Source organism: Pyrgilauda ruficollis, unplaced genomic scaffold (genome assembly GCF_017590135.1).
Source record: "Pyrgilauda ruficollis isolate IOZ18807 unplaced genomic scaffold, ASM1759013v1 scaffold11, whole genome shotgun sequence".
Classification (NCBI taxonomy): Eukaryota; Metazoa; Chordata; class Aves; order Passeriformes; family Passeridae; genus Pyrgilauda; species Pyrgilauda ruficollis.
In genome coordinates this window covers 132550-142461 of record NW_024509210.1, presented here as the reverse complement: position 1 = coordinate 142461, position 9912 = coordinate 132550, and the positions used below count along the sequence as shown (strand labels likewise).

Here is a 9912-nt window from a genome sequence, read left to right as displayed (position 1 = left end):
CTGGCACTGCCAATTCCTGTGGCTTTGGCAGAGCAGGGGTGTTGCACCAGCTCTGCCCCACAGCTCTGGCTGCTGGTGAGACCTCCAGCCTAAAGCTTTCCTAGAGAACCCTGCAGAGCTTTTGTGAGTTGCCCCTTGCTAACACGACACTTTTAGACCTTACTGTCACTTCTCACGAGGGGTGGGATGCCCAAGTGTCTCCCAGTGAGGCCTGGCCTGTCCTTGGGGTGTCCTTGGGGAGCTCGGCATGCTGCTGAGGCTTTGGAAAGGTGGGAGTGATGCCTTAAGAATGATGCCTTAAGTTTTAGCTTTTATATTTTTCAGATTCTGTGCTGCTTTAGTGTGTAGGTCTGAGCTTCACATTAAGGGATGGTGAGCTCTCTGCACAGAGCAGGGAGACAAAACAATTCCTTCTCCAGTTGGGTACCAAGGACAAATGATCCAAATCTCAGCCCAAGAGCACAAACAACGTGGGGTGAAGAGAGAAAAACAAGCAGGATGGGACTGCATGGGCTGGAGCTGGAATTGGACAATTAACTCCAATATGCAAATGGAGCAGAACTTATAAAAGTGACAGACCCTGTGACAAGTTGTCCATTTTGTGACCATTTTGGTTCATCTTGGGTGCAGCTCTGGCTGGGCTCTTGTGCTGCCCAAGGTGCATCCATGGAGGAGATCCTTTTAATAAATCCCTGCTCTGTTCTTTAACTCTGTCCAGCCTCTGCTCTAGGTCAGCCTTCTCAAGGCATCAGTTCAGTCCAAGTTTTTTCTTGCCCCAGGAACTCTTCTAAATGACCCTGGGAGACAGGAAAATACCCTGGGAATTAGGAAAATACCCTTTACAAAGAAAAGCTGTTAGTTTTTTTGGTTTGTTTTGGTTTTTTTTTTACCCTGGCTTGTTGGCTTTTTTCTTTTCCACCCTGGCTATCAAGAGCTTAAGGTGCAACTCCATAGCTGGAATTCCTCAGCGCACCAACCCAGCTGCCTCTGCAAAACCGCAATCCTCTGCAAGCACGAAATCCACGTGAAGCTTCCCATGAAGGGAGGTGCCACAGGAGCCATCAGCACCCACCTGTTAATTGGAGGACACGTGAACAGCAAGTGCCAGCGTGGCTGGGCTCTGACACAGCGTGGTCCTTTTAACTCTGGTGGTGACAGAGCCACTGGCACTGCCGCCACCAGCCTGGTCAGACGTGCCACTGGGCTCTGCCTGGTAAAGTATTTCCCTCCGTGTCCTTCAGATTTGTGTCCTTTTGGAGCTGCCCCAACAGGGGGGAAAAGCATCGGTCGATCGTTTTTTATTTTTGGTCCTAACTCGCACCTTGGTGACACCACAGGTAGGTTTGCTGGGAGTGTTTCAGAGGGTAGGAAAGTGTCGTGGTGTGGGAGCAGAAGGAGGGAGGCAGAGTGTAATTCATAATTCATGCTGCTGGGCTGAAGTTAGGCTCTAACTTTTGAGAGCCTGGCAAAACATTAGAAATCATATGTAATGTTAAGTGTGTGCATTAAAAATAGGCCACTGCTCAGCTCAGGAGCATCTGAGGTGATCACAAAGGTTTCTGCTTTTTTTCCAGGCTACACTTATTTAACCAATAGCCTTCTTATGAGGCTGTACCAGTTTCAGCTCATAGGATCCTTCTGTTTACAGTGGGTTTTGAGTAGAAAAGCTAATCAATAGAGAAACACGAAAAGTATAGACATAGTCATAGCCCAGCCACACTAAACATGTTCCTTCCGTAGCATAAACTCCCCCTTTAGGTTAATTTCCTCTCTGACACAACTGGCCCAGTCTGGGATTATCCCAGTATTGGTTTCATTCTTGTTTTGCACAGCTGGTTCTCTTCTTCTTGCCATTAAAAATATAAAAAAGGCTCCTGCCTACTACCAGATCCTGTCCGTACAATATAAAAAATTGTCATGTGGACTGCAAAGAAAACCGAAATTGGGAATTCCTCCACTTTCCCAGCCCAGAAAATGATATGTAATCTTCAGATATGTGAGGAACCTAACAAATCCCAACCAAGTAGAAACAAACATTCACATCAATTCCAGTAACAATAACAATCAACAATAACAACAACAACAGCATCCGCGTTGCCGGTTTCGCTGTTGCCATTCCTGCTGTGGCTCCTGTTGCTATTATTACTATCATTATCATTATTTGTTGTTGCTGCTGTCGCTATTATTATTTACAGAGGCACAAGATGTGGCTGCTCATTGCAATCCTGCTCCTCGTACAAGCACCCACGAGCTCCGAAGGTGCCACCAGGCAGAAGAAGGCTCTAAATCCCGAGGCTCTCATGAACGTTGTAAGCCAGGAGAACTTTGAATTTCCTGTCTGAAGGCTTGGGCACGTTCAGCTGGAGGAGAGAGAGGTTTGGAGAGGGCTGGTGTTGCTGAGCTGCTGTGATATGATGCTGCCTCCACCCCATCATTAACAAGCTCCTCCTCCCAGCAGAATTAAGCACAATTACCAGCAGGGCAGTTAGAGATGGGGATAATCCCAGATTGGATTTGATCAGGTATCTCCCCAGAGGGTAGAAATTTGTGCGTGGCTCCTCTCCTTCAGCAGCAACAAAGTGCTCAGGGCCATGTCCAGGTGAGTCCTGTGAGGCTCTGAAGCTGGGTTATAAGATAAAATTGCTGCATTTAATCTTTCCTGCCAATCTCATAACACAGCAACCTGTGGGCAGGACCACAGCTGGAATTTTGCAGTCTGTGGAGTTTTCAGCATAAATAAAGCTCAGGCAGAGCCTCTGGAGCCCTGCAACGGATCCTGTGGGGTTCATCCCAGTGCCCTTCCAGTCAGCCCAGCTCGGCAGGTTCCATGTGCCCCACCACCTTATCTGCCCGGCTCATCACCTGGAGCCTGACGTGACATGTGCTGCCGTCGGTGTCAGGCGTCAGGAAATCGGTGCCAGCGGGGTCAGGCGTCAGGAAATCTTTTTGGTTTCAATGGTTTCAAGCCCTGCAGCCGCCAGCTCCCCTCCCGCCCACGGCTGAGCATCTCCCCTGCCCCTGGGCAGGTCACTGAGGCAGGGTTTGGACAGAGCATCCTCTGTCACAAAAAGTCCTCAGCTGAGCCAGAGACAGCCTGGGCAAAGCCATGTCCCACAGCTTCGGTTTTACCAAGTGATGTGCTCTTCATGCCTTCACTATGGAAAGCTTCCCACCTGGGTTTTTCTTCCCCAGAGCCAAATCATCTGCCACAGAGGGTACCCCAGCGAGGAGTATGAAGTGCTGACTCGTGATGGCTACTACATCCACCTGAACAGAATTCCTCATGGAAGAGAAAAGCCTAAGAACAGAGGTACAGCTCTATTTCACTCAGAGCCAGCCAAAAAAAAAAAAGCCCTGAACGTCAGCAGGGGAATGGATGAACCTGGACAGGCTGGGGGAATAGTCATTGTTAAAGCAAAAATACCGAATCCATGGGATTTCTCCAATTTACACTCAGATCTGTAGCACCAGAAGACATTGCTAAAATGCACATTTTGCACATCCTCTGGCAGCGCAAGGAAGAGGCTTTACTGGCCTTAATTTGGGGTGAGTGAATAGAGACAATGTGGCTCAATGAAATGCGCTGTTTCTTTTGCACCCAGGGGCCAAGCCAGTCGTGTTTCTCCAGCATGGGATATTTGGAGAAGGCAGCCACTGGGTGGAAAATCTGGCTAACAACAGCCTTGGCTTCATACTAGCAGACTCTGGCTATGACGTGTGGCTGGCAAACAGCCGGGGGACGAGCTGGTCCCGGAGACACCAGCACCTTTCAGCTGACCAGCTGGAATTCTGGGATTTCAGGTGGGCTGGAGCGCGTTACAAAAGCCTGGCCATGCTCTCTGCCTGTCAGCAGGCCCTAGGCAGAGGTGGGTGCCTCTGAGCAGGCAAGTCAGAGCACCTAATCCCTGGCACAGCCTCCCCCAGGGAGGATGGAGGGAGCTGAGCAGACCTGCCTGCTGACACGGTGCCAGCACCTCCCTGCAGCTGCCGAGAGCACGGGGCACTGCCACCTGCGTGGGGACACACAGAGACATCAGCCCTGCCTCGGGGGCCTCCACTGAGGTGTCCACAAGCGTCATTGCCACCTCCCCTGCTCCTAGACCTTGCTGCCCCTTGTCCCCCCTCATTAAGCTGCTACTGCCTCTCCAGAGCTGATCCCCAGAGCAGAATCCCCATGCTCATAAAGAGGCTTTTAGGAAAACCTCACACAGCAGGTCTGCCTTTCATCACCTCCCACCAACAGGCACACGGGCAGGAGCCAGTGCTCCATTCCCCTGGGGAAAAGAGCATGCCAGGGAGCAGAGCTGGTGCTGTAATCCTGGTGGGAGCCAGCTCTGGCTCTGCACAGAGGCTGGGCATGGCACTGGAATGCTGGCCAGGCTCTGCACAGTCTGTTTACTGCTCACCACGGCCGTGGGAGGAATAAGCCCTCTCAGGGGAGGATGATGCCATGGCGGGAGGGATCCATGCCAGGAATTTTCCCCTGGAAAATCAGCCCTGGATGTGGAGCTGGGCCATGCAAGGCAGCTCAGGGGAAGTTGCTGCCTCACAACCAACATCCCCCTCCCGTGCTGCAGCTTCCATGAGATGGCAATGTTCGACCTCCCGGCCGCCATCGACTTTGTGCTGCAGAAAACGGGGCAGAAGCAGCTCCACTACGTCGGCTACTCCCAGGGCTGCTCACTTGGTGAGTTCCAAAGGGTCACCCACCACCTTGACTCGAAAAATTCCATTTTGGTGGTTTTTTGTCAGCAGAAAGCAGAGGGCTCCCCTCTTTGTGGGCTTAAAAACCACTGAAGTGCCCGACCAGCCAAGGGAATAAAGGTGTTGCCTGCCTTTGGGCACCTCTTGCACCGACATTTAGCAAGAAGGTGGCAGGAGATCTCAGATTTCCAAGTGGAAATAACCAATTAAACAGAGCTGGGTCCAAGTGAGCCCTTGGATTAAGCACCTGAGGAAAGATGGAGCAAGTCTGAGGTTGTTTTTTCTGTTTTCTCAGCGTTTATTGCGTTTTCATCCATGCCCGAACTGGCTCAGAAAGTCAAAATGTTTTTTGCCCTGGCTCCAGTAGTGTCACTCAAGCACACCAAAAGTCCATTCATGAAGATGCAGCTCCTCGTGGACAACAAGCTCAAGATGATTCCGGTAAGGGATTACTCCATGCCCTTCTGCCCCAAAACTGACTGGTTCTAGAGAAGGGATCATTCCCAGACACAGCCCCTGGGGCTCTCTGTTGCAGCAGAAAACAGATAATTCCTGATGATTTATTAGCACAGACACAATTCAGGTGCACATACAGTCCTGGATGGCCTTGTTGAGTGCATGTCTTCTTTCCATCTGTAGGATAAACATGGTCTTTATATGGGAAAAAATCACATGGGACTCCATTTTCTTCATGGTGGGAAAAGCCCCTTCTTTAGTCACATAACTCCTTTTTAAACAGTTTTACAGACCTCATGTGTTACTCCAATTGGTCAGTAGCTTTCTTGCCAATTACTTTATTGGTAATTAACAAGCTGTTACCCTGTATTGATTGGTCACTCAAACCCCAGGTGCATACATGCAGGAAAAGTTGTTTGTGAGAGGTCATTTTAATTTTAATATCTAATGGTGTAAAAACACCATTGGTTTGTTCTTTACCCAGTGCCCCAGTGCGTACATGCAGGAAAAGTTGTTTGTGAGAGGTCATTTTAATTTTAATATCTAATGGTGTAAAAACACCATTGGTTTGTTCTTTACCCATTAATAGCTTGTTATGTTAAGGAACTGCACACCCCAGGATTGCTTTCATGTGGGAACTTGCAAAGGGCTAGCTTGACTTAGAAGAAATGACAGGTCAGCCAGGGCAGGCTTGATTTTATAAGGCTTTTCTTTATAATTTTTCTACCTTACTGCAACAGGGGCACTTGTAGGGGCCCTAGACCAAACACCTGGAGGAGAGCAGCCTTGCCATGTTGATTCCATGAAAAACAGATCCTGTGCTTGGGGGAGGTGGGGGGAAAGAGGAGAGCTGAGAACACTGATTTCCCTGGTGTGCGTTCGGTCAGCACCAACTCCTGCAAGGAGCTGTCCACATCTCTGTGGGGCAGGAGGGCAGGGGAGCAGCAGCCTTGACTCCTGGATATTCCCTTTACTGCCTGGCTGGTGGGACAGCCAGGGGCTGGGCTGCAGGGAGGGGACAGGAGGGGACAGCAGGGAACGCCCTTGGCGTCGCCCTTTGCTCCCGCAGGTGCTGCTGGGCAGAACGGACGCGTCCCTGCGGATCAGGAAGCTGTGGCGCTTTCTCCCGGAGCTGTGCAGGCACACGCTGCTGCACAGGCCCTGTGCCAACCTCTTCTTCCTGCTGGGTGGCTACAATGAGAAGAACCTCAACATGGTGGGTGTGCCATTCCAGTGGGGACAGGGCTGCTGCTGTGCCACCCACCCTGCCCAGCCTGCTACAGCCACTCGCCCCCAGTGCTTGCAGCAAGCAAACCCTGCATGGGCAACACGTGTCCCTGTGCCACATGCTTTTCCTCCTGGGACAGGAAAGGCCCCCCAGGCTCTGTCAGTGGCCAGGTGGCCCTTGCCAGCACCTCAGAATTAGGGGTGCCTGTCACTGCCACCACGCTGGGGTGCAGCCTCTGTGACCCACCTGCTGAAGCAGCCTCTGGGTGACCTCAGGCAGTCACTGAGGCCTTGGGCACAGCCCCTGAGCCCAGGTAAGGTGTCTCAAAGAGCTCGTCCTTCATTCCCACCACTCTCCTCCCCTCCTGCTATTGGTTTTTAATGAAAATTGTATTCCTGAGCCTGGTCCAGCTCTTCAGGCAGCGTGACTCAGCAGTGGCTGCTCTGGGAAACACCTGGCAGCTGCCACTCCACTCCCATCCGCTGGAAAGCACCCACAGCTGGGATTTGTTTCCTTGCAGACACGGCTGGATGTGTACACATCCCACTATCCAGATGGCACCTCTGTCAAAAACATCATCCACTGGGCCCAGGTAGGATCCCTGACACACGGATGCTTCCCCCCTGGGACGGTTCCCGCACTGAGAGCCAGGGCAGACACGAGAGCTCAGGGGTCCTGGACACTGGGAAAGTAAAGGCAAGAAATTAGAAGAGGTGCTGGGTGCAGGATGAGCTGCCCTGGTGCCTCTGGGGACCAGGGGACACCGCAGTGTGTGTCCTGGGCTGGGCCAGGCAGGACAAGGGACACGATGGGGAGGCCACAGATGGATGCTGGATGCCCCAGGAGTCACCAAGGCAGAACTTGAGGACATCATGGTGCTGATGGGAACTGGATGAGGGGGAAAACAGGGAGCCAACACCAAAGGGGTGCTGGACACCCTGGAGATGGACTCTGCAGCTTCAGCACTGGCCCTGCTGGAAGTGGGGTCAGGCTAGAGAACCCACCCATGTGGCTCCTTGCAGAGCCAAATTGTTGGTAATGGAAGGTGAAAAAGGGCAATCAGGTTGTTGAAGGAGCTGCAGCAGCAGCAGCCTGCACACACAGCTGGTGGTGAGCAGGATTTCAGAGGGAAGAGTGTGGCACCAGGGCAGCCAAGGAGTTACATGGAGCACCTTGGTTTGTCACCCCACAGCTAGGGACAGGCATGGAGCCAGAGCTCAAAAAGCCACCCTGTTAAAAAAGGTGGAATGCCATCTCCTCCTGCAATGTCCCACGGGTGAGGACACCAACATCTCTCCTTGTCCTGCCTGTCCCCAGCCAGCTGGCATGGTTGGAGATGGGCACATGGAGGGCAGGGAATTACACAAACCCCTTCTGAGCACCCTCTCATGATGGGTGCCTCAAAGGGGCCAGGAGATGTGAGACTCACACAGAAGCAAATCCATCCTTCCACAGCAAGTCCATCCTGTCCCAGCAGATCCATCCTCTCACAGCAGGTCCATCCTCTCTTCCCAGGTGATAAAATCTGGAGAATTCAAAGCCTTTGACTACGGCAGCGAGAACCCAGCTAAGTACCACCAGGTAGGAGCTGCCTGGCAGTGCTGGCAGCTGGAGATGCTGGGGGTCTGTCCAGGGTGGTGCAGGGACAGAATGGCTTCCTTGAGCACCTGAGAGCCCCCCGTGTCCCCCCAGGACACACCGCCCTTGTACCGCGTGGAGGAGATGCCGGTGCCCACAGCGGTGTGGTCGGGAGGGCAGGACTGGGCAGCTGACTGGAGGGACGTGCTGCAGCTGCTGCCCCGCATCAGCCACCTCGTCACCTACACCCACATCCCCGACTGGAACCACTGGGACTTTGTCTGGGGCCTGGACGCCCCTGGGCGCCTCTACAGCAGCATCCTGAGGCTGATGGAGGGGTCCCGGTAGAGCGGCGGCTCCCGGGGCAGTGCCAGTGGCCTGGCCCCTGTCCCTCAGCTGAGACAGCCTGAGGAGAGGGTGGGACACTCCCTGCTGTCCCCTCCTTCCTGCTGGCCTGACACGCTTGTGGTGATGGTGCTTTCCACATCCCTTGGTTGTTGGGGTCTCTCCTTGCTTGGGAGCTCTGCTGGCACCGTGCTGGGAGGGCAGCACCGGGGTCAGCCGAGGCACCAGAGCAGGCAGGAGCCACCAGCCCTGCTGGAAGAGCCCCAACACGATGGTGCTGACCCAGGGACATATGGGGACCCTGCCAGGACCCCGGAGTGGCTGCTCAGTGGGTTGTGGATTAGAGCAGCCAGGCTGTGAGGAGGTGGGGGCAGCTGGGCCTGTTGAGTCTGGCTGTGGGGGGACAGGCTGAGAGCAGCCCCCAGCCGTGGCACACAGAGGAATGCAGGGGATACATGAGGCCAAACCCTTCTTGGCAGCAGCCACAGGAGATGCAGCGAGGGGTTCTGGCCCCAGATTGCAGCACAGGGGGTTCAGGTTGGATTTGGAGAATCCTTTTTCCCCAAGACAAATCCCCAGGAAGTGGAAGGTCGCCATCTGGGCCAAGGCAGGCAGCTGCCTGCATTATCTGGGCAGGAGCTCAGGGGCCAGGGGTCCCCAGGAATGGCTGCTTGGCTCAGCACCAAGACACTGGGAATGATCATCCCTCATCCCTGGGAGCTGGTGACCCAAATGCCCTGGGCTGGGTTGCAGGGCCACCATCCCCCCAGGAAGCTGCTGCCAGGCTGATGTCCCCAGCCCATCCCACCCTGCTGCTTGCTGCAAACCCGGAGGTGGAGAAAATCCCTCCTAAATAAATACTCAACGGGGGTTTCAGGAGCCTGTGCTTTGACACCCCCAGCTCTTCCTTGCATGGGAATATTTTATGGGGAGCTGGCAGGACCAACAGTGACACAGGGCCAGCTGGTAGAGCAGGGTGGCACCGTGGGTTCTCCGAGGGTCCCAGCTGGGAGTATCCCAGTACATCCACTACCCTACCCCACCCCTGGGCAGGGGGCAGGAACTCTTGCTGGCAAAAAAAACCCCCACCAGACAGCCTTGGGAGTGGAGAGTTTTATTGTATCCACGGAGGTTTGGGAATCACGGGTGGTGAGGGGTGGCACTGGCCCTTGGGGCAGCTCTGCTGGGATGTGTGCGGTGGAACCGGGGGGCGATGGGCACCCACTGCTCCTCCACCTTGCCAGGCTGGCCGGCCCCCGTCTAAGGTGGATGGGCGGGAGCAGAATGGGGAGAGGAGGAGGGTGGAAGGTGGTCCCAGGGCTGCCCCTACTCCAGAGGGATCCCCTCTCCCACCCGGCCTCCCCCTGCCCTCCATGGGTGCAGGCAGCTGGTTCATCACCGCACCGGGACCCACGGGCATCCATCCATGCCTCCCTCCATCCACTCCCCCATCCTTCCCTCCATCCCTTCCTTCCTCCTTCCCTCCCGGCCGAGCTCGGGCCGCTCCAGGGGCGGTGCCGTTGGCGGCGGGCGGTGCCGGCGGCGGCGGAGGGCGGTACCGGCCGGCGCGGGCGGCCATGGAGGGCAGCGGGCCCCGGGTG

General features: G+C 54.5%; 1 protein-coding gene across 1 annotated transcript; it reads left to right on the top strand.

Annotated features, from left to right (window-relative positions):
- The first annotated feature begins 2204 nt into the window (after positions 1-2204).
- On the top strand, positions 2205-8314 carry LOC121357299 (lipase member M-like). Its single transcript, XM_041474458.1, has 9 exons — positions 2205-2309; positions 3193-3310; positions 3603-3801; positions 4578-4687; positions 5000-5145; positions 6230-6376; positions 6909-6980; positions 7904-7969; positions 8081-8314. The coding sequence occupies exons 1-9, from the start codon at positions 2205-2207 to the stop codon at positions 8312-8314; spliced, it is 1197 nt and encodes a 398-aa protein (XP_041330392.1).
- The last annotated feature ends 1598 nt before the right edge of the window (positions 8315-9912 follow it).